Raw genomic sequence first — 24896 nt, forward strand, 5'->3', positions numbered from 1 at the left:
CTGAATTTCCCCGTGTCTGGGCAGTGGCACTCAGAATTGCTACACGCAGACACTGAGTGCAAGAACTCCCTTCATATTTTACTAACAAGTCACTACACGCTTACTGACATGCCACAGCTGCTGGAGAGAACAGGCTCTGCTCTGTCTTCTGCTCATCTCAGCTGTCGGTCTTCTCAGTCACTCCTGGTTGCCACCCAGACCCTCCTTGGATGTTCAGTTCCCTGGACTTCTCATCCAGTCCTTCTGATACTTGCTGCCTATTCCTGCCCCTGTGGACCATCTCCCACCCTTCCACTTGCTTCTTGCATTATCTACTCATTTGCTGCTTCTCTCTCCTGTTTCATTCCCCTTTCAAACCTAATCACTGGTCACTTCTACCCAAACAGTTTTATTTTCTATTGACTTCTCTGCTGTCCACAACTCCTCTCTCCACAACACTTGGTGAGCTCTCCTTCCACCTCTGTCACTCACCTCCCGCTTTCCTCGCACCGCCGTATCCCCAGCTCTCACAAGCACACATCCCTAATGGTTTCAAAGACCCCGTTAATCTCTTCCTGACCACTGGATCTTTTTTTCACTGATAACCTAATCTTTCTTTACTCAGTAGAAATGTCTCTATCCAGCCATTTACTTGCCACCTACTCTCATTTCTCTCTAACCCAAGGGGGTGGCTTTACCATAAACTAAGCACACTCTACAAGTCACCTGTTCCCATTTAATCCAGTTATTCCTCTCCTCAGGAATCAACGCTGTTTTCCATGGGCCTCTTTCCTTTTTTTCCTCCTTCTCCCTAAAGAGTTTCAGGGTGAAAACAGTGAAAGGTCTTACGCTCCTTCCTTCGTTTTCAGCCCATCAAGGTGTTTGCAGGCAAACAGCCATTCACTGTTTTTTCATCGGTTTCCTTTCATCGCTTTTTGAGTGTCCAACAATAAAGCAAATACAGAAGGCAAGGCCTGTGGGGTCCTAACACCTAATTTTGGAATAAAAACTATAAACTGAGCACTGGCTGTGGATTTGCTTGAATGCAAAGGACAAAGTATACAGCTTGTCCTCTTTCAAGCAACTTTAAAACTTAAAACATATATTTAATATGTATTTAAAGCTTGTCCTCTTAAATACCTTGGCAATTTTCACCTTGAAAGAGCAAATAATGTGTATTATGAGCAAAACACAAAATTTGTTTTCAAGCATTGTCCACATGTGTTTATATAAAATCATTACAATATAGGCACATAGATTTTGTTCCAATTGTTCACACAAAAATTCAGCCCCAAGTTTTCATCCTATATGTCTACAGCACGGCCATGTATCATTAAAATAAGTTTCATAATCTAAAATATCAACATAATTCGAACAATAGGAAGTATATTTCATTTTTTATGTTCTTTAAGCTATTCTCTCCCTTTGTAGTCTGTTTGGTTTCACACACACTGACTCTGAACTATTCTAAGTGCTTCCCCCTCCTCTGCTTACACTCGCTGATACGTCACAGCCATTGATTGATTGCTGTTTGTGTTTGTTTTGGACACTTCCAGATGATTGCTACTAATAACCAGCACTAAATTCCTGAAATATCTGCCCGATTCCTTTTATAAGGCAACTTCGTTATGGCCTGTCATATGAAACACAGTAGGCCCTAGGAATACCGTGGTGCAGGAGAAAACTAATCGCCAAATGAACGGATAGCTCAAACAAAGCATTGTGAAAAGCCATCACACTAAATTCTGCATGCATCATCTGCTGCATTTCAGTGAAGGCCAAGTTTCTTAGTCAGCTCTCCGAGGAGGTCCGTCAGCCCGGACTATGATTCTTTTGGGATATAGTTTTGTGCCCGCTGCATTTTCCTGCTGCGCGCAGCTCGTCACCTGCGTGAGGTTAGATCCGAAGGATGCGGTGAAACAGTTTAACCGAGAGGTACACGGCAAGAATCCAGAGAACTGATTCTTTTTTAATGACTTTGTATTGGTTCTTCAAAAAATCAAAATAATTCTTAAGAGCTAGAGGGCTGTTGATTTAAAAAAAAAAAAAAAGAGCCCTGAAGGGTTATGAATTGTAACCAATACCAACAAGAGGTGCACTGACGGTAAGCCAGTAACCACTGCATTTGTTTTCTAATTACTCATTTGCATGCTTCTATTTGGAGATACAGGAAGACACAAACCAAATTGTCTTTGTTGTGGACCAAAATGTGCTTAACAATGTTTTAAGCTGCAATGAGAGCTGGCTGTATAGAAGTGACTGTGGTCAGAGGGTGCCATCTTTAAGAAGAACGAATATGCTCTGTAGGTACTGGAAATATCAAAAGCAACAAAGGTAGTGTTATTCAGATAACTTCAGGTTATCTTAAGGGTAACTTAAACCTACAATATTATTTCTGTCCTGTGGATAGGTACAGTCAGGTCTCCATTACCGAGGTGGCAGACAGTATCTTATATGTCACATCAGCTTGATAACCTGGCAGCCCCCACTAGCTACAACAGTGGCAGCTCAGCTGCCCACACAGGGTATCCCTGGGAACCCAGGAGTCTAGACAGCAATGTGGCACAGAGACATGCCCCAGAAATCACCTAAGGCTAGCTTATGACTGGAAGACTACACAAGCTTGCTCTCTCGGGGAGGAATACAAAGACACAGAATCATTTTGGTTGGAAAAGACCCCCCAGGATCATCGAGTCCAACCATAACCTAACTCTAGCACTAAACCATGTCCCTAAGAACTTCGTCTACACACCTTTCAAACACCTCCAGGGATGGTGACTCCATCACTTCCCTGGGCAGCCTGTTCCAATCCCTGACAACCCTTTCCGTGAAGAATTTTTTCCTAATAACCAACCTAAACCTCCCCTGGTGCAACTTGAGGCCATTTCCTCTCATCCTATCACTTGCTACTTGGGAGAAGAGACTGACACCCTCCATGCTACAACCTCCTTGCAGGTAGTTGCAGACAGCGATAAGGTCTCCCCTCAGCCTCCTTTTCTCCAGGCTGAACAGCCCCAGTTCCCTCAGCTGCTCCTCATCAGACCTGTGCTCCAGGCCCCTCACCAGCTTTGTTGCTCAGCAGCACCTCTGTCTGAAAGCAGTTCATTCCCAAAAGGGCCAGTGTGGAGGCTGGACTGATGAGCCAGTGTACGGCCAAATCCAGTTCCTCTGCACTACAGTCCCTGGTATTCTTACTGTGAGGCTGCACGGGCACTCTGCAGGAGCATTTCAGTTTCACAGACTCAGCACTACTTAAGTATGCCTAGGTAGCTTGTCACCTTGGAAAATTTTCCCCAATGTAAGTAACTTTACATTTATCTACACAGAATTCCATCTGCTGCTTTATCACTGCCACTCCGTCTGGCAAATTGTTAGTTTTCACTTTCCCAATTTTTTTGGGTTTTTTTAATACATTGATTTTGATGGATCCTCCATAATGAAGAGCAGCATTGTGAGATGCTCCCTGGGTTCCTTCACAGTGAACACAAAAGTGAGGGCCATAATGGTAAAAACGTCTCCTCCATGTGCTTCTTTTGTGTAGTGACCATACCCCAGCCCTACTGATCTGCCATCAGGGGATTTGCTTTTTATGCCATTTGCAAACCGGTCCTCAAGCACAATCATAGCCTGACACAGAGCATCCACCCTTTCCTTCCTTCTCTCCGGAGCCCTGTCAGGCTTGTCAGAGTCAGTTTTTCTCTGCCTTCTTATACCTCACTATGAAACGTTCTGACCCCATGTCTGTTTTTCATCCCTACTTCTCAGCAAGTTGCTCTAGGGCAAACTTACCCAGTTCACTGTTCAAATCTGGCCTCAGAGGGTACCTATCTGGGTAGAAAAAGAAGTAGCATGGTTGCTCAATAAACTGTTCCAGGGCTATGCTGGCTGAACTTCATCAGAAATAGCAAGAACTAAGATGAGCCGAGTCATCGGTCTATACCCTCATACGGTGCAGAACACAAGAAGCAGCAACAGACCCTCTTCCAGAATGAGATTATGAACTGTGGCAGGAAATGTTCTCATCACGCCTTTGCAGGCACCTGCACAGATACTGAATCCATTCTCATCCCCACTGTCGTTCTTATCCAACAACTGCCAGCTGGAGACAGATGTCAATCTCTGCATTGATTTCTCATACTCTAAGATGAAATACTTGAAAAATCGGGCCAACTTCTTTCTGTAAGGTTGTTTTTTTTCTTTTTTTCTTTTTTCTTTTTTTTTTTTTTCTCCTCTTCACATTGCATTCCTCCATCAGCTAGATGCATGAACTTAGCTGCAGGAAACAATGTTAGTTTGTCTGTCAAACCTAACTAGTTCAAAGAAACGATAAGTTATTTTTGGTCAAACGACAGTGGAGTTCAAGAATGGTAATACACATGCAGAAACCAGACTAGGAGATGGACTCTAGGGTTGATCTTGAATGTGAATACTGCCTGATAAATCAGCTATTTCACAAAGCAAGATTTAAAATCAAGTCCTAGCCCTTGGAAAAAAAAAAAAGTTTTAAGCATCCAATTCGGTAGCACAGCAAATAGGATAAAAATCGATATTTCAGTAAAAGTGGAACTGTCAGATTTCTAGAGTTTCCAGGTGCAAGTCATAACAATGTAATCTAGTTAAACCACTGACTACAGTGACTACAACATAATCGTTAAAACCTTACAGAGGAAAACCTTGCCAGAAGGTTAGCACTGTGACACTAAGCTCCAGTGAGGGGAAAAAAAGAATAAATTAATTCCTGGAAGAAAAGGAAATAAAAATCCATTATGATAGGCTAAGCCTCTTTAGATAATGTGAATAGCTCACAAGTAGCAGAAAGTGGTACTAATAAACTGCAAGGGATAGCAGTTTATCCACATTTAGACAAAACCACAAAAAACAAGACCAAGCACTAACAGAATTTGGTAGGTAAGAAGAGATAAACCAAAGATAAAGAGAGAATTTGAAAAACACACAGCAGAGATGTGAGCAGAGAAATGATAACTCTCTCTGCATACTTATAAAAAGGAAGCTGGTTAGAGACAAAATATCCAATAACTTCACCGTCCAGCAATGAGACCCCCGGCATCTCCAGGTTACCTTCCACAGCTTCACTGAGATGCTCCACAAACGAATCTTCTGAAGTCATGGGAAAGAGGCCAGTGCTCAAGACTACGGGGCACCACCTAATTTTCTAAACTCTTTTGACCATCTCTAACAGAGATATGAAATGTTCTGTTAGTAGTATAACTGGGAATAACAAAGGAGTGCAAGGAGAAAGACACTTGCAATGCACGTTTCACTGGGTTTTGCATCATCCTGGGCATGTGAGGTGAAGCAGCAGAGTGGTTGGAGAGAGGAGGATTGCTGCAGGACAGCACAGCATGGGCTTGGGATGCAGGAGTAAGAAAAGGTTAAAAGGAAGAGTCAAGAGGGATAGCGGTACTATGCTTGAGGATTATTTTACTTTTAGGGGGACATTTGACATTAGAAATGTCACAGAGCATAAGTGGGGGTTTTACAGAAAGATTAAAGGGAAGTAACGGTGAGAGATTCAGCGTGAAAGGTTTAAAGAGAGGTTTTTGAAATGTTATGGTTAAAAAGAGGAACCAGTATTTCTACAAAAGGATGACAGAAAGATTTCTCTGCCATTTTAAGCAACAGCATTCATGGAAGGCTAGAGCAGAAATAAGTAGGTGGATAGGTTAGTTGGGGTACAGTGATGAGCATGAGGGTTTTATCCAGCAGGTGAAATTTAAAGCATCAGAGAGCAAAGATTTAAAGGCACAGCACTGGAGCGAGCTTAATAAACGTAGTTTAATAAAGCATAAGCGATAAAGCATGAATCATAGAAAAAGTATGTGACTGAAAAAGCTTGCATTGGGAGAAGAAACATGAAGGATGCTGATCAAATGGACTTCAAAGGGGATCAGATACAGGAAGCAGTAGATGGGTGCACGAAGCGAAAAGAGTTTCCTGGAAGCTCAGCTGACACAGGCAGAGGTGGGTGAAGTCCGGAGCAGAAGGGTGTGTTTGAGGGACAGAATCAGAATCACAGACTGTTAGGGATTGGAAGGGACCTCAAAAGATCATCTCGTCCAATCCCCCTGCCGGAGCAGGAACACCCAGATGAGGTTACACAGGAAGGCATCCAGGCAGGTTTGAATGTCTCCAGAGAAGGAGACTCCACAACCTCGCTGGGCAGCCTGTTCCAGTGCTCTGTCACCCTCACTGAGAAGAAGTTTCTTCTCATATTTAAGTGGAACCTCCTGTGTTCCAGTTTGAACCTGCTACCCCTTGTCTTATCATTGGTTGTCACCGAGAAGAGCCTGGCTCCATCCTTGTGACACTCACCCGTTGCATATTTATAAACATTGATGAGGTCACCCCTCAGTCTCCTCTTCTCCAAGCTAAAGAGACCCAGCTCTCTCAGCCTTTCCTCGTAAGAGAGATGCTCCACTCCCTTCATCATCTTCGTGGACAGGCAGGTAAATCCAGGAATCTCAGCAGAGGCTTTGGGGAGAGCTTCCAGAGATGCTGAAGCGGGTGAGAGGGAGGGAATGTTGCAGCGGAGAGCACAGCGGCATCTGCGGGTGTAACAAATGTTCGCTAAGCTCAGAGCATGATGGTAACCAGCAAACAGACATTAGGCTGGAATTTGGATGTTGTCCTTAATTTCCTCAGCCAATAATATGTTATTGTGTTCGCTGTTTTATTTTCCAGACCTTGAAAACTGCCACTTCAGAAAAGATTAAGGCTCAGATAAACTTTTACGCAGAATTGGATAATTTGGTTGAATCTCTAGAAGAAATTGCAAAAATCTTTATCAGTTTTCAACCCCTTACAAAGGAACCAGCTTTGAAGCGGCCAACCCCAAAAGGCGCTTCATTTCCTCAAGATTTTAAGAATAAATGATGGGTTTTATTCTAAATGGAAAAATGAAGAGTGTTTGTTTTATGCCTGGCAGAGGAGGTCAAGATCATCCTACCCAATCCTGGTGGTAATTCTACCTCGAGGGGAGAGTCTCATTCCATAATACTGAATATACAAAAAACAATCTCTTAAAGCTTACGGACCCTTGTCATTATGCCAGCTTAAAACATAGCTAATAAAATGAATTGTATTTGTAGAACTTGAGAATATCCTGAGCATTTTTTTGGTAAGAAAAGAGAAAAGTGCTGGTCTAAAAATGTTTGCAAGCTATTAAGCTGTTCTCCATTGTGGCAGAGGCAAACATGCAGTGTGATACTTAAACTATTTGGGACTTTATCCCTGAAAGCTCTCCAGCACAGACAACCTTATTGAGATGCAAACATCTGACAGTCAGCATTTTTTTATTGGGCACTTAAGCTCAACCTCACTCACCACAACATAACTTCTGTTAATATATAACAGACTGTAAGGAAAAACAAAGCCTTTTTGGCACAAAAAAAAAAAAAAAGAAACAAACAAACCCAAACCGGAATGTTGTTTTATCCAACAGCAATGGCAGATGCAGCTAAAGCCTGGCAAGGGCACCTCCTACATATAAGAAAGGTGGGCAGATAAGATGCGAAACAGGGTGAGCACATCTAAGCCTTGTTCGCTGCTAAGGATTGCTGCAGAGAGAGGGGCCCAGGCAGCAGCTGAGGGTATCCTAAGAACTATTAATAAAATACATTGCTATATTTCTTCATATACACAACATGCTACAAGTAACGACTTTCTCATCTGACTCTTTTTACTCATTTTTTGGCCAGATGTGCTGCTCATGGGGTATAACAGTGAGGGGCGAAATACTGGTATTGTCACAGTGATATGATTGTCTCAAGAAGTGCTCTTCATTGTACAAACGGAAAAAAATGGCAGAATGGGAAAGACAAGAATTCACATGAAGGATCCTTTTTCTAAACTGTGTTTTCTAAAAATACAATCGAGTAGTTTTCTAACTTAAAAACTCTACAGAGTGAAGGTAAGAATGTTTTTTCAGGAGAGTGCTTAGTCAAAACTTTTGTTAGGTCAACTTTTTGCTAAATACCTGATCTGCAAATAGAAATATGACTTTACCACTTTTGTATTGCTGAGTATTAAAAGTAGAGCTATTACAGAGCAATGTTTTCACCATCTACTTTTCTGCCTATTTACAGCTTTCCAGCATAACACAGAACAACTAGCCTGCTCTGGTTTGGGATTTTCACTCATCCTGAAAGATCTGAGGTTTTGTCAGCACTGAGGATGCTGAAACCTTAACTTCCATATATACAAACATTTAAACAACCCTTCAAAACCAACCGCCACATCAAAAAAACAAGCAAACAAACCACCCAATAACAACAACAAAAACAAACTAAACCCAAACCAGAGCAGAAATCAGATATAAGCAAAAAGTCCAAGTAAATGGGTGATCACCAGACGGGCAGAGAAGGCTGGTAGGGTGAGACAGTGCCCACTGCTGTGGAAGAGAATGAGGTAGAGACATACCTAAGGTGAATGCAGTTACATGGGCTAAGCCTGTTATTTATACTGTAGCATGTGGAGAGCCCAGAGCCAAATATTTGAGGCACCACTTTGCTAAATATTTTTTATCTGTAGCATCTTCTGTTGTTTTTTTTTTTTTTTTTTCTGTATGAAGAAACCAAAAACTTCTGCAAAGTTTATGGTCTGAAGTCCTAATGAATTTTATTCACCAGGCAGCCAAATTCAGGAGTGAATCTTAAAGAGGAAAAAAAATAAAAGTGATGAAAAGGTGAGAATGTGCTCCCAGCTCTGTAAGCCCAGGCTATATGGACTGCCCCTGAGGTAAGGTTGTATCTTGTCCTGAGCCTGCTGGAAAGGTAGCACCAATGCACCCCTTCATTTCCTCAGGATACTCTTTATAAAGCAGGACAAAGCAAGCCACAAATCTATTGAAAGCAGCGATTTCGAAAAACACCATGACCGATTTTCAGGGCGCTATTAAGACGTAGCGAATTCAGCAAACCCCAAAAAGCTGAGTTTTCCGTGCAGGTTCAGCCACTTGATCACCTACACAAACTGTTTATTGGATACTGCGCGCTCCCATCACATCCCCTTGCAGGTTCGTTTTCCCTGACATTTAACCCATCTGAGCTTCCCCGCTGAAGGCTGTGTTATTTATAAACGAGACATCTTTCAAGCCTTCGCAGCGTGACTGGCGGAACCCCCTCGAATCTTTGTTTCTTGCAACGTCACGAAAACACGGGCTGTTTCCCAGCCTCCCGCCTGCGGGAGCGAACTCCGCTGAGCAACTTCGCCCTGCCCGCCAGAGGAGCGGACCAGAGCAACTCATTATGCTGCGGGAGCAATTAACTTCGGGCTTTCCCCACCGTGCATCGACCCCGCTCAGCGACGAAGCGACAGCAGCGGCAGTCGCCGCGTTTTCAGGCCAAACCGGCGCTTCTGTCCCCAGCGCGGCGTTTCCCTAACGACAGGCGAAGCTTGGCCAAGCCGGGCCCTGCACACGCGTGGCGCCTCGCCGCCGCTGACAGCCGCCGCGGGGCCGGGCAGCCCGGGCACCTGCCCCGCGCTGAGGCGCCGGCTCCTCGGCTCCCCTCCCCGGAGGCTTTCCGGCAGGTGCGGGGCGGGTTCGGAGCCCCCCGCGGGCCGGGGGGGGGTGACAGCAGACCGCCTCCGCCTGCCCGGGATCCGGCAGCCCGCGCCCGCCGCCCGTGAAAGCCGCCCGTGAGGCGGGAGCGCGGACTGAGGCGGGCGGCGGCGTCCCGCTCCGCTCCTCGCCCCCTCCCGCCCGCGTTGCCGCTCGTCGAGAGCGCCGGGGTCCGTGTCCCCTTCCCGGGCAGGCGGCGCGGCCCCGCGGCGGGCCGGCACCCGGCGCGGTCAGGTCAGGTCGCGGCGCGCAGCGCACCGGGCCGGGCGGGGCCTCCCCGCCCTCACCCCATTGTTGAGGCCATCTCGGCAGTTTCCGCCCTGGCTTCGGCTCTGTCCGCGCCGCGATGGGGAAAGGGGAGGGAGGGAGGGAGAGAGGGGGGAGCTCGGGAAGCCTCGGGGCCGCGCCGCTCCTTCCGGGACGGCGGGAGGCGGTGCCGCTCACCTGGTGCCGCCGGCGCTGGGGAGCGCCCGAGCCGGGGCCCCGCCGGGCGGGAGGTGAGCGCCGGCCGCCTCCGCCCCGCCCCGCGCGGGAACACGGTCCCCTGGCAGGCAAGCGGGCGTCGGGGGGATGGCACACGCTCCGGCCCCGGGGCCGAGGGACGGTGCTTCGCCGTTGCCGTGGCAGGCGGGCGTCGGGGCGGCGGCGAGCGGGGAGGCGGGCAGCCCCGGGCGGCCCCGCGCCGAGGGGTGAGGGGAGCCCCGGTGGGCGCGGGGTGGTGCGCCCGGGCCGGGCGGCGCCGGCTGGGCTGCGGGTGCCCGGCGTGCGAGGGCGGGCGGTGATGGAGACCCGGGGGGCTCCCCTGGCAGCTGGGACAAGGACGGGCAGCCCTGCGGGACGGTTCACATCTCCCCTTTTGTTTCTCTGCAGGGTGTTTGTGCTTCTCTGAGTCTCTCTCCCCGCCCCCGTCTCTCCCGCCCGCCCCGCCGGGACCTCTCCTCTCCTCTCCTCTCCTCTCCGGGCGGCAGCAGAGCCGGCTCAGGGCGGGCGGCGGCGGCAGAGGTGCTGGTGGGGCGCTCTGACCGTCCAGCCCGCCGGGAACATGGCGACCGGCGGCTATCGCGGCACCGGGGGCAGCACCACGGACTTTCTGGAGGAGTGGAAAGCCAAGCGGGAGAAGATGCGGGCGAAGCAAGCGCCGGCGGCGGCCCCCGGGGGGGACGCCCGGCCCGCAGGGGGCGCCCCCTCCGCCGAGCTGAACAACAACCTGCCCCCCGGCGGCCCGGCCGTCCCGCCCGACCGCCCGGCGCCCCCCGCCGGCGGGGCCGTCAACTGCGTCAGCCTGTCCAGCGCCGCCCTGGCCCGAGCCGCCCCCGCCAAGGAGCCGCCGCCGACCCTCGCCGGGGGCCGGGGGCCTGAGCCCGCCGCCAAGCCCCCTCCCGCCGCCGCGCCCGGCTCCCCCGAGGCCGAGGAGAAGCTGGCCGCCAAGGGGAAGAGCTCGGGCCCCAGCGCCAGGAAGGGGAAGGGGCAGATCGAGAAGAGGAAGCTGAGGGAGAAGAGGAGGTCGACAGGTGTGGTGAACATCCCGGCCGCCGAGGTGAGCCCGCGGGGCTGGGGGGGGGCGGCCGGAGCCGCCGCCGGGGGCGCCGAGGAGCGCCCGGTGCGGGCGGGGGCTGGACCCGCGGGGCGGCAGCGCTGCGCTCCGGTGCGGTTGTGCGGAGCGATCCCGCCCGTGCCCGCGCCTTGGCGTGGGTTGGCTGCGTGCGGAGGGATCGCCACCGCACGGTGTGCAAAAGCGTGATGGGCTGCGGGGACTCTGTACAGCGGTCAATACGGTGCGGCGTCCCAACAGAAGACGTGCTGTTTATTCTAAATAAATCAGACCTGTCACGACCTGTGACTTTTTTTTTTTCATTGTCTTCCTACTGGCAGAGGGTAAGTTCTAGGGATTTTGGAAGATCAAACTGAGACACGTGCCTTGCTAAAAAATGGTCAAAACAATAGTAACGAAAGAAAGCTGATTTATCAGCTCTGACTAGATGTTCAGGTGTAAATATTATCCAGTTTAGAACCCAAAAGAATTTCCTGCACTGGAAAAAATGTAGTGGTTTAAAGAGCATTTTTTTGAAGACAGAGGAAGATATTTTTATCAGCCAACACCACTGTCCTCTGTGGTTTGCTACTAGTATAAAAATCTGGCATTGATTTATAATGCTCCTAGAGGAATTCCGAAGAATGATAACTAAGTTTTTAGCTTTTTTTTTTTGCAGTTAATAAAAAAGGCCACAGGAAACTTTGAACAAAGCTGGATTTTGGTCTACAATTTTGCACTCGTCATGATGACCACCATCCCTGTAAAAAAAAGCTTGTAGTTCCTGTTTTGGTTAATATTATAGATTATTAAAATAACACTAGAAAGTAAGATGTTTGGTTCTAAAGCAGCAGAAGATGAAAACATGTTCTCCATACCTGAAGTCGGTAATCCCTTTTTTGTGACATCCTAGGCACTTTCACAGCACACACTTTTACAGGTCACACTTTTACAGGTCACACTTTCATGCAAGAAGGTATCGGAAGCTCAGGAATGACTTTTAGAACAGTAGAAATCTTTAAAATTGTTGGTTTTGAGAATAATTACTTGCATGTCTTTAGATTGAGGTAAAGTGTTTTCGCATAGGTCGTCAATATTTTTTCAATATTCAATATTCTTGCTTGTAAAGTGAGAAATACAAGTGAGTTCTTTAATTCTTGGGCTTCAGAGCATGCAAACTTCCTAGACTGAGGTTTGTTTTATACAAAGCCCCCTAAATACCTGCCCCCTGTGCTTCTGCAGGAACTCTTCAAATGCTGTATCTTTACTTCCTTAAGTAAACTAGTCTTAACCCAGTTAATAATGGGTTTGCACCTTGCAGCAAGCATTGTACATCATCATATTTTAGGGCCCTCTGCTGGGTACCCCATCCCCGGTCGTCTTTGTTTGGGTTTGGGTGATGTCTTTTTTTGTTCTTTGAGACTAGTGTCCTTGTTCTCTGAACTAGTGTTCTTTTGGTAGTTTTTTGGGTGGTGTGGTTTGAAATTTGCTAGTTTGGTGGCTTTGGTGGTGGTTGGGGTTTTTGCTTGTTTGTTTTGTGTAAGTATTGCTCAAAACATGTTTGCTTTCCAGGAAAGCACATTCCTCACTCAGCAGCCATTAGAGTCTGATGTGGGAATGTGCTGCTGTAGTTTCTGCTGCATTATTAAGGGCAGTTTATTTATTAAGGTTAACATATTTACGCTTTGAGAAGTAAGTTTTTGCCCGTTGCCATGTTTCTGAGGGCCTAATAACTTTGCTGCCTGTTGCCAGATGTTGGCACTTCTTGGAAACTTCTTGTACCTTGTTACTAATTACTTCTGTAACTAGTGGTTAAGCATTCTATCACATTTTCGGGGTCAAATTTTAATAAATGTAGATACATGTTGTACAAGGTAGTATTGGGGAAACTTGCTAGTAGTACATGTTGCATTTTTGAGTGGCATATACTAATGCAAATCTCTCTCTGTTCAGTATTTCTAATTTCTTAATTGTTTTTAATCATTACCAAGTGCATTCCTATGAATTATTTAACTGGAGAACACTAGGTCATTCCTGATGGTGGATGGCTTCAAAAACTCTCCCTGGTGTCAAATGGGAGTGGTGACTTACCAATGAATGTTTTGCAGAGTATTTACTTGTACTGTCTTTCATATATCCATTTATTCATGAGGAAATATTTTAAAGCACTGATTCAATGTGGTCAGTTGAAGTTCTTGGACAAAAGAAGACTGTGATATAGATGGTGATTTGTTGGAATAATCTACAACGCTCCAGTTTCTTGCTGTCTTTCTCGTGCTTTATTGTGCTATACATAGTGACTGGGTAATAGTACACACTGAGTTTAACATCTTATACCACACAGAACTATGAGTGCTCTGTTTTAAAATTGCTTTTCAGGAGATGTTCTGTTAGAGCTTTACTGTGTGTTTTATTGTCTTATTTTTCGAGAGAATAGTCTTTATCTAGAACGAGAGAGCCATTTTATGCTAAGAATCTCCCTTTTATGATCAGCATGCTACTCTGGTGGAGAACTATGATAGGAGATCCTGATACTCTGAAATTAAAATGGGTAGTTGTCAACAAAGTGCACTCACAGAACATACATAGTGCCTAGAAGCTTCTCTGCCCCAAACGGAATACAAACCCAGTTGTTGCCCCAAAGAAGTGTCATCTAATTGCAGCTGCAATGCAGCTGCAGAATTGAATGATATGAAATGTGGTGGAATAAGGAAAGTAAAAGTTTTTGTTGCCTTAGTTATCTTGAAATAGGCATGAAGAATGTTAGCAGATCATTATTCATTAATGATTAATTTCTCTTCTGTTCAATAGCAAGTTAATAGAGCTAGGTCATGAAGGTCTGTGTCATAAATGTATTTTGTATTGTAGTTGGTAGAGGACAAGAACCATAGGGGAAGCTGTAAAAACAGATGGTGACAGGTTTGGAGTAGTGGTAACACCTTGTATTTAGAGGCCACTGTGACAGAAGTCAAGGCTGTTTTTTATCTTCTCAGTAGTAGTGCTTATTTAAGTAATAGTGGCTTTTGAAAATGGCTTTTGAAATCACAGAATGTTAGGGATTGGAAGGGACCTCAAAAGATCATCTAGTCCAATCCCCCCGCCGGAGCAGGAACACCCAGATGAGGTTACACAGGAAGTCATCCAGGCGGGTTTTGAATGTCTCCAGAGAAGGAGACTCCACAACCTCCCTGGGCAGCCTGTTCCAGTGCTCTGTCACCCTCACTGTGAAGAAGTTTCTTCTCATATTTAAGTGGAACCTCCTGTGTTCCAGTTTGAACCTGCTACCCCTTGTCTTATCATTGGTTGTCACCGAGAAGAGCCTGGCTCCATCCTTGTGACACTCAGCCTTTACATATTTATAAACATTAATGACGTCACCATTCAGGCACCTCCAACTTGCAACTTTTTTCCTTTTCAGTAGTCGTAAAGTAGTTTCTTGGTATCTTGTTGAATCTTGAAAGTTGATTTCAGTCTGAATATTAAGCACTGTGGGATTTGGGGTTTGTTGACTTGTAACAATTCTTCAGGTTGTGAAAGCTAACTAAATTGTATGTAATTATCATTACTATGCACGTTTTCTTTTTTTAAATATTAAGCTTCATAACTGCGTTTAGTTATGTTAGAAAGTGTTTCTCAGTCTGTAGGTATTCACTTGATGCAGGTGACAAGTTTACTTGCAATGTGTTTCTCATTTGCAGCTGTGCTGGTATCTATCCAAGAAGCACATAGAATTCCCGTTCGGCTGTACTGACAGTGCTTTGTGAGGTCCCACATATAAGATGAAAGTTATGTTTTGTATTGTTCTAGTAATTCTTCTGTCCTGCTCCAAGCAAAACAAGCTGCCCTGGTGAAAGTGCAGTTTTAGTTTTGCAACTGTTTACACTGGAGGATTCTGCTGGTGTAGCTGTGTGGGTAAGTTTTTTCTGAACCCCAACCAGAAGAGTAATAACTATTTCTGTGGTTACCTTTTTAAAAAAGGTGTGTATATAATCAAAATCTTGGTCCATGTAGGAAGGACAGTTCGATACCTGGGTTTTATTTAATGTGTGCTTCTAGACGAAGTTTACATTTTCACCTAACCAGATGGAAGTCATCTGAATTCAGAAGTGTTCTTCTGTTAGTAACAAGGCGATGAATGATTTAAAAAGGTGTAAAGAACTCGGATCTGTGTATTTTGCACGTGAAACTGCCAGATTTGAAACACAACAGTCTCCTGACCCATTTGCAGGAAATAGTGGCAATACTAGTAGAGTAAAAGGTAGAAATGATTCAAATGTGGAATCTGCGTAGGACGTATAGCCAATCAGTGTCCAGCTCTTGTCTTATTAACAACAATAAGGGGATGACTTCTTGAAACCACGCTGCTGGCTCGCCACCAGGCGTCTGCCTGCCTCTTTAGAAGACACTGCGTGTGTGGTGCTTGGTAGGTGCCACACGGAACCACAGGATTTTAAGTAAGCAGAGAGCAATGAGCTCTTTCTGTGGGGAAAGAGTTCCTGCTACTGGAGTAGTTCAGCCTGCTGAGTTGCGTAGGCTGACAGAAAGTCGCTGTGTTCCAGTTGGAAAAACTTAAGGAAAGTTTAAATGCCAATTGTGTCAAGCACAGCAATTACTGGGTACATTGCAAAGGAATTGAAATCCCTCCCTGAATGGCTGGAAACTACAGAGAGGAGTGGAATCCTTTACTAGTGGTTGGACTCTTTTGACCAGGAGTTTGCCTTGAGCAATATCTTGGGGATTTTACAAGGGCATGTAGTGCTAGGACAAGAGATAATGGCTTTAAACTGAAAGAGGGTAGATTTAGCTTAAATATAAGGGAGAAATTCTTTGCCATGAAGGTGGTGAGGCACTGAAATAGGCTGCCCGGAGAAGCTGTAGATGCTCCATCGCTGGAACTGTTCAAGTCCAGGCTTGATGGGGCTTTGAGCAACCTGGTCTAGTGGAAGGTGTCCCTGCCCATGGCAGCGGGGTTGGAACTAGATGATCTTTAAAGTCCCTTTATGAGATACTGTCTTTGCATTTTCTAACATCTCTGTGGACTTCTCATAAAACAACTTGGGGTTTTTTTGTTTATATTGGAGGAAAAAAGAGAGTCTCAGTAAGTGTTTGTTCAAAATACTGGGAATAAACCCCTATTTCTGACCACTGGTACCCTTACCATCCATGCAGAGGTATGTGTATTATGATGGAAGTCTGAAATATGTTTCATAGAGGAAATACTCATTTCATGGAGGGGGGAGATGTTTTTGTCAGATTATTGTCTTTACCTGCAATATATTCTATGCCTACCTGGGGAAGTCATTGAGTCACCATCCCTGGAGGTGTTTAAAAGACGTTTAGATGTGGCCCTTGGGGACATGTTTCAGTGGTGGACTTAGCAGTGTCAAGGTTAATGGTTGGACTCTATGATCTTAAAGGTCTTTTCCAACCTAAATGATTCTATTTGACCTGGATGACCATTCATGATATGTCAGGCCATCCTCCTACTTCCTTTGTCTACTGAACACGTTCATCTTATACTTCAGTCATCATAGTTCCGTTTATGGTTCTTCCTTCAGGCATGGCAGGGTGAAAGAAGCAATATAAGCGTTCTCAGATTCTGATAAAAGGAACTTATTGAGATGGTTTATGTCCAGTCTGTTTTGCTGTTGATGCCTTTGTAAATTCTGATCTTGACCAAGCCTCTGGGCAATACCCGTTCAAGGACATATGTTTTGTTTCTTTCTATCTTTTTTTAGAACATGATGAACTTACATGCCTCTTCTTCCCCCTCCTCCCCTCCTCTGCCATGTTTAACAATACACTTTAATATCCTGACAATTTGTTAGGTAGAGGAGATATTTGGTCAAATAAATCATGTAACTTTACACATTTGTAAGTCTGTTTTCAATTCTAGAACCCTTGTAGCAGCTTCTAAATCACTACATGTGCATCTTCCAAATCTGGAGTCTCTGTGCCCTAGGATAGCACTGTTTTGGAATAAGGCTAGACAGTGCAGTGGTTTTCCAGTGGAAAATATATATGGAAGTAGTGCAATTTCTCTTTTAGGGGTGATATGGATAACTTTATTCTTACTGAATTTAATAAGTCTGTCTTCATAGAGAAACAGATTGTAGACCAACATTTTCAGCTGGAATTCACAGGACTCAACCAGAATGTACTGATTCTTTTACGTACTCAGTTCAGCACTCGGTCCTAATGGAATGGGAGGGACAGTGACGGAAAAGTATCAGAAGCCATTAATTTCCCCTCTAGTTCTTTTAACTTTGCATCTATCTCTAAATGCAGTTTTGGGAACGTTGTTTTTTAAAACCATCTTTTAATAGTTAGGTGTAATTGGAAAACATTATTGTATGGTTGGTTTTTTTTCACTTTTCTGTTTTGGGGGTGAATCATCTAAAATGATACAGTTGCTAGGCGGAAAATAAATGCAACGAAAGAAAAGTATTTCCTCTTCTGTTGAGTACTGAATTCTACAGAAAGTAAGAGAAGTGTTTAGTTTAGGTTGTAATTTGTGGTTGAAAGCTTCTTAATGCCAGTTACTGCCTTTTCTTGCCAGTCTGTCATGTAGCCAATAACCTTAAATGTAGATGTTGGTTGACTGAAGATAAATATTCCTGTGTGCTCTTTCTAGGCTATTTCTCAAGTACTGAAGACTGAACCACTGTCTGTCCCATTGTTGTTTGTTCCTAAAGCCTACTTAAAAGACAAGATAATCTGGAAAAAAACATTGTAGGGCAAAGAATGGAAACAGCCTGTCAGCTGTACGTTTGTCTACTTTTACACTGAAATATTTGAAGGATCTTGCTTTCCAGGGGAAATTGGGTGACTTTGGCCTCATTGAAAAGCACAGGGAGAGAAGAGTTTGTATGACCAATTATTGCACCGATGTGAACGTGCAGCTAAGTACTACTCAAAATTCACCTATCTGACAGTTTTTTCGAAAGTTGTATGTAGCTTCAGTGTAAACAGTAATTGCTCTGAAAATATTTAATTATTGTTGTTTTATAAAAATACCTTAATCTAATCCTCAAATTGGAAATCTTTCACTGAAGTGATAGGTTGATGGTTTCCTACAAAACAAAAACAAACTTCTGCCACTTTGGCTATTCAAAGCTAGTGGCTCAGACATAAATCTGAAAAGTATAACTTCAGGTTAATTTCGAGAGATTTAAACTTGTATCTTTAATAATAATAATAATAATGTTGTGAGGTTATACTGTAGCTAAACTTCATCACAAGAGACAGGTATGGACAACCCGCACGTTTAAAGCTAGGTACTGAAGATTTTTCAGCATTGGTGTATAATAAATTACACTGTAATAGACAAGGAATCATAACAGTAATATAGATTGGAAGACATCTCTGAAAAAGTCATCTGGCCTGTTCCCCTCCTCTAAGTGAGGCCAGTTTTCATCAGGTTGCTTAGGGTCTTGTCTAGTAAAGTTATGAACACTTTCAGCCTGTTGAGGCTGATACAAATAGCAGCTCTGCCTTCCAGCCTCTCAATCAGTCCATACCAGTCCCTACCCTACCAGTTTGGTGTCAGCAACAAACTTGCTTGGAGCACCTTCCACCCCATTGTTCAGGTTGTTCCTAAAGATTTTGCATATTATTGGCACTAATATCAACGCCTGTTGATGTCGCTCAACTGTCAGTTGAAGTTTATAGTATTGATTTCAACCTCTTGAGCCTGAAGATGCAGCCAATATTCCACCACCTAATAGTATGCTTCTGTGAGCCATAATTAACCAGTTTGGCTTTAAGGATACTACAGGGAGACCAAGCCAAAGGCCGTTCTTCAGACTTGAAGGAAACTTTCAAAGTTTCTGGAACTACTGGTGCAGAAAACCTTAATGTGAGAGCTGCGTGCACTAATACAGCTGAAACATTAAAATTGTCTATGTGAGGGAAATTGTTTAGGGTTTTCTAGTTTCTTTTTGGTAGTGGAAGTGCTGGAAAACTTTTTCCAAGGCAGCAGGACAAAAGAATAATTAGTTTGAAAGATGGCAAGAGGTCCGTCCATCTTGTTGCTCTGTTGTATTGTCTCAGGTAGGTGAAGCTATTAATGCTTTGAAAGAGTAATACTAAAATAGATTTTCTTGGAAAACTTGTGGTATTTTGATATTTAACTATTTAATATTTAAACAATATTATGAACCCCTAAAACTTTGTAATATTTTAGTGAAACTGCCCCGAATGATGAAGAATGAGTTGGTACTCTGGCTTCATCCTCCAACTGAATCTACCTTTGCTATCTCATTTCTTGTAGCACTTATTTAGAACTGTCTTCTGGAGTTAATGGGATTAAATAGCAATCTCAGGTATTTGTAGTAGTGTTTTTAAAAGTAAGTTCTAATATTCATAGCTGTGGAGGAAATAATAACTTAGTGAGTAAACCCTGAAGGTTGAAAAAGGTGAAAAGATGGACAAAGAAGCACTCCAAAGTTACTACTTCTAAAACCTCAATATTTGGAATTTTCATGTCTTCAAAATGCCTTCATGACTTTGGGATTCTAATTCACTGCAAACCTGAATGTTCAGAACTAATTCCTGAGAGGCTCATTTATTGAGCACATCAGGGAGGAGTTGATTGGAGTGGATGATGAAATACAAGATATATTTTAAGATAAAATTAGGCTTATGTTCTTGTTTCTTTAGGAGAAGGAACAAAGTATAGATTCTATGCATTTTAGACTTCCCCGTTTTGACTTTGGTTTGATTATTTCTAGTGAAACTGTGCTGATTCTAGTTCTTAATTTCCAAAGATAAAGTAAATTAGTGTGTAATTTTAAAAAAATTTTTCTACTGTAGGTTCAGTAGACTGAAGAATACTCCCTCTAGAAAGGGAGAGGAGAGCATTTTTAACAAAAAGAATGGGAGATTTCTGTCTAGACTAGGGGATGTGTATGTATTTATGACAATATTTTTTTATCCGTGAGAACTTTCATAAGTTTAATATTTTTTAAAAAGGGGAAAAAAAGTAAAAAATACAACCCTCCTCCACTAGAGTTCCACAGATGTAGCTTTCTCGAAGGATACAGGAGAGTAAAAACCACAAATGGATTAATTTCCGCAATCATTTATAAACCACCGGAAGTCTTGTGAATTATTTTATAATTTCTCCAGACTTGCATTATGACTTTCCAGCAGCCTGTTTGTGCTTTGAGTGTACTATATCCCAGATATTACTTTCAAAAGAACCAAGATAAAACAAACAAAAACCACAAAACCTCCCCAAACAATCCTCCACCTCCTATGTGAGACAAGCAAAAAAAATCCCCCTAAAAACCATCCGGCTCTTGACTACATCTTACCCTATTTCAGTTTTGCTTTAGTCAACTTGAATATTCATGCATCCCTGATGGCAAGTAATTTTGTTTGAGCAGATCCTTCTGTACCACTTGAAAAAAAATACTGCGTCAAAAATGTAGTTTCCGTATATCCCAGTAAGACCTGGTGGGAAATAGATTACTTTTTTTCAAGGAAAAATTAAAACAAATCTGACCCCAACTCTAAATTAAATACGATAATATGAATTGATATGTAAAATATTTATTGGCACAAACTTCTCATGGTTCTTACTTCATTGCATCTCTGGAGCACAGTTGTGTAAATCCTCCTGTAGCTCCAAGTGCTTGGGGGACTTTTGGAAAGGTCACTGTTAAGTGTTCAGTTCCACAAAAGTTTGTACTGATTTCTTAAAACTATCTGGTTTGCATTTGTTACATATATGCAAACTAGTGTATGTTGTTATCTGCTAACTACTTTTTTTTTTTTTTTTTTTTTTTTAAGTTGGAGCTGTGTATTTAAAGACTTCCCAATTGGAAGACTGTAGGTGGATGACTGTTTCCCGTGCTTCACAAGGTCATGGGAAATTACAATAAAAACCACAACCCTGATGTTTTATTTCAGGATTTTACTGTGTTTTATCTGCTTGCATGTTGCTGGGAAGGACTGGCTAGAACATTTAAGTCTCTTGCTCCAGGCCCTTAAATGTCCTATGCAACTCTATGGTTGTAGTCTCATCATGTAGTAACGATGTCATCTTAAATGTAGCCAGGTTTGGTGCCTAATATGAGAACAAAACCCCAAAACGTACCAAGCAACCAACAAACCCTCCACGAAACAAAACAGCACTGTGTCAACTGTAAATGTTGCGTATCTTAGCTCTCAACTCTCACCTTCAATCAAAAATACAAGACAAAAATATGTGCTAGGCACCTTTGCAAAGTGTGTTATGCAGTATCAACAGTGAGATAGCATTGATTTTCTTGATCCGAAGCCTGTGTAGGTAACGAATGTTTTGCACCTTTCGAAGAGACTTTTAAGTAGGTGAGAGACTTGTAGAAGCAGAGTCTGGGACAGCACTGAGTGTTCTGTGTGTGTAGATATTGAATCTGAGTGTAATTAAGGTTGGAGGGAATCTCAGGAGGTGTTTAATCAAACCTGATTGCTCAAGGCTTTATCCAGTCAGATCTCAAACACCTCCAAGGATGAAGACAGCCCAGCCTCTTTGGCCAACTGTTCCAGTGCTCGACTGTCTTTAAGATCAAAGTGTTTTTCTCTCTTTTGGTCAGAACCTTTCCTCTTTATTTACACCCATTGTCTCCTGCCATGCGCTGCTGCAAAGAGCCTGGCTCTATACTCAGTGGCTGCCCGGGACAACTGGAAAAAAGATGCTTTTGGTTTTTTGGCAGAGCAACAACCTAGGTGTGCTTTACTCAGCAGAAGTAAGAGGTGCGATGATGAGATTTGAGGCACAGAGGCAGGGTAGCTGGGCAGAATGCACATAGCACTCAATGTTGAAAAAATGGTGTGGAACAGCTGCTGTTTGTCTGTATGTCTGGTGTCTAAGCCAAATGCATCAGTGACCAGAGTGGTAGGCAGAAGCCAAGCAAGCAGCAATTGGGATTTCCCTTCCTTCCTCTGTTGCTCCTCTCAGCACTTTCTGACCTTGCTAATTCTTTTTATGAGTCATAGGAACCTGTGCAATTCTGACTTGTCTGCTGTAGTTACGGGTGTGTATTTTATACATTATTTTATGTGCAGTACACAGTTTAGTGTTTGTGGGAACATGGGATATCAATTGAAACCTGTCGTCATCTGGACCAGTCTGTTCTCACTGTGTGTGCATAAGGTGCATTTAATTGCTTTGTGAAGCTCTAGCTTAATTTTACTTCTCTGTACACTGTAAAAAAAAAAAAAAAAAAAAAAAGATTATAGTGTGTCTGATTAAAGAGCCACATAGCTTAGTGTCCCGCTCCTACAATCGCCTTAAACAGATAGCAAGGAAGAATGTAGAAATCTTATCAGATATTTTCTGTGAAGTAGTTTTCTAACCGCTTAGCAGTTTTCGTCTTGAAGACTTGCAGCATCAGATGAAAGTTACCAAATAGATACATTCATTGTAATTTCTATCTGCCAAGTACTCATTCAGTTTCCCCTTGAACCTGTGTAAATTGCTAGTATACAAAAAATCATTGGGCAATGAGGTCCGCATTTCTAAGAACCCTTATATATGATGAACCACCTTTTTATGATTATTATTTCCTCCTCTTCTCTCCAAAAACCCAATGTGATATTTGTTAGCTCCATGTCATGATCCCTGTTCACTAGTTATTCTAGAGCAAGGCTGGTTAAAAGACATGTTTAGTATATATTTGCATACTGATGTTTGGGTTTTTTTTTTTTTTAGATTAACAAGCAGAAAACTGTTATGCTATTTTTTTTTTAAGTAGCTTTTCTTCCCCCTCCACTTTTTTTTTAAGAGCATATGTTTTTCTGGACAGGATTATGAAGCTTTTCAATTTAATATGTTTTTCCTGAATTTAAATATAAATGTATTCTTAAAGGTCTTTTGAGCTTACAAAAGATGACCTTTACTGCAAAATTTAGGAGCTAATTAATGTTGTGGTACCCTGAAGCAGATTATTAAACAAACCTACCTTCAAAAAAGCCATTAAAACAACAATGTATTGTGAGTAGCCATTTAGAAAGAGCTCTAAGGACTCTTAGTCTGCTCTCAGAGCTCTTAGAACTCATTTAATCTGAATAGTTGTTCCAAGGTGCAACAAACAGACTGGTCAGTGATGTGAAGCATAATTTCCGTTTCTTCCATAAAAACACTTTTTTGTCTTTGCGGGTTAAACTAGGAATTATTCATTATTGTTACTGATCAATTAAGCAATTACAGAAGCTCCTGCTTCTATGCAACTTCTATAGCCATGTCCAGATGCAAAATTAGCTTTTCCTTCAGCATAATCCAAATGAAATAGAATAACCAACAGGTATTTTGAGTTGTGACCAACTAGAAGATCCAAATATGACATTTGAGTACTGATTTTAATTTAAAGAGGAGAAATGTTAGTCTTTCCCGTGAATGCAAGGCTACTTAGTAAATGCATTTCATGATTCCCCTCTCAGATACTCCTCTCATATTTCATTAGTCTCCATCTACTTTTGCGTCGATGACTGAAAACTACTTGATTTGTTAGAATATGTTTGTAATGTTAATGTTCTAAATCTATTATTGCGATGCTAATGTTGGCAATATCTAAGCTGTACTTACAAACTAATGAAAAATATTTTCATTTATTTCTCAAGTTTTTCATTAAACACAAATCCTAATGTTAAAAAAAATGATCCCCCTCCTCCACTACACTGATATTTTAGGGGATTAATTCATGATGTATTAGTGCAGCTTCCTGATAAACATAGTGTGCAAGTGGAAGAACCATCACTGCACAGAGGAGAGAAAAATCTGAGTTCTGAAAGTTGGATAAAAGCAGATGATAATGGAAAAAAATTCCACTTAGAGCTGTGAGAAAATATTTTACAGGCCCTACTTCCCTTTTGGTAATCAGTAACTTTCGATATTGACAAAATACTCGTCCAACAACAGATCCTAGATCATACAGTCCCTCCGAACTTCAACCAGAGTCCTGCTATGCAGAACCAATGATTGTGGCAAACCAACCAAAAAAAAAAGTCTCTTTAGCTTTTGTTTGAGATTTAGATTGCTACAGTAATTATTCATTATGTGAATAGTAACAGTTCAATTTCTCAAATTCATGGGGGAATAAAGAGGTGTATTTTAAATTGTACATTTTAACAGTGGCTCATATAAACATAACCAAACTAATTTTCACATTTTAGCTTGTATTCATATACATTTATATGAACTAAAATTTTGCTCACCTGTGTTCTAAGAATGCCTGTAACATGCTTTCCACTTCAGAACCTAGAATTAAAAAACCACTCTATACACAATTTGACTGGAACACACTTTTTCTTTCTCCCTTCTCACACTCAAATTCTGCTGCTCTACTTTGTCTTTGCCATGTGCTCGCCTCTGTTTTTCCAATACAAGTTTTGTCTGTCACACACTCATTTCGGAATTGCTTTGGAAAATTAAGGGAAAGTCCAGTCATCTAGTCATTGCAGATTTAAAGCAATTAATGCTTACTGCAACCCAGCCGGTTCTTTTCCAGGATTCTTTAAAAAAAATTCTCAGTCTCAGAATTGTGACAAAACCCAAAAGGCTCTATAAACGTGATCTCATACACAGGTATGCGCACTGGATACATGATACATTCAACAGACAAAAAAAGAGTAAAGGAAAATGAAGATAAAAAGAAACCAATGGACGACACAAAATCATGTAGGAAACATTACCAAAAAGTAATGGTTTTCTTCCTGTCAGGTTATTGACTGAAGTTCCGACGTTCTAGCAGCAAAGGGAATTTAATGTGTTCTAAACTTCTATTTCTTCATTTTATTTACTAGGATAAATAAAGTATAATG

The 24896-nt window shown here is 42.8% G+C and overlaps 2 protein-coding genes across 2 annotated transcripts in view; one reads left to right on the top strand and one right to left on the bottom strand.

The window, feature by feature from the left end:
• Positions 1-9376: 9376 nt before the first annotated feature.
• Positions 9377-10603, bottom strand: LOC135987199 (basic proline-rich protein-like). The gene is made up of 2 exons (XM_065631988.1): positions 10583-10603; positions 9377-10423 (listed from the first exon to the last, which is right to left on the bottom strand). The coding sequence occupies exons 1-2, from the start codon at positions 10601-10603 to the stop codon at positions 9377-9379; spliced, it is 1068 nt and encodes a 355-aa protein (XP_065488060.1).
• PAWR (pro-apoptotic WT1 regulator) overlaps positions 10530-24896 on the top strand; it is a 78635-nt gene continuing 64268 nt past the window's right edge. The window contains exon 1 of the mRNA XM_065654716.1: positions 10530-11096. Within this exon, the coding sequence (XP_065510788.1) occupies positions 10602-11096 (495 nt within the window). The 5' untranslated portion in view covers positions 10530-10601. The remainder of the gene's footprint in view (positions 11097-24896) is intronic.

This window comes from Caloenas nicobarica, chromosome 1 (genome assembly GCF_036013445.1).
Source record: "Caloenas nicobarica isolate bCalNic1 chromosome 1, bCalNic1.hap1, whole genome shotgun sequence".
Classification (NCBI taxonomy): Eukaryota; Metazoa; Chordata; class Aves; order Columbiformes; family Columbidae; genus Caloenas; species Caloenas nicobarica.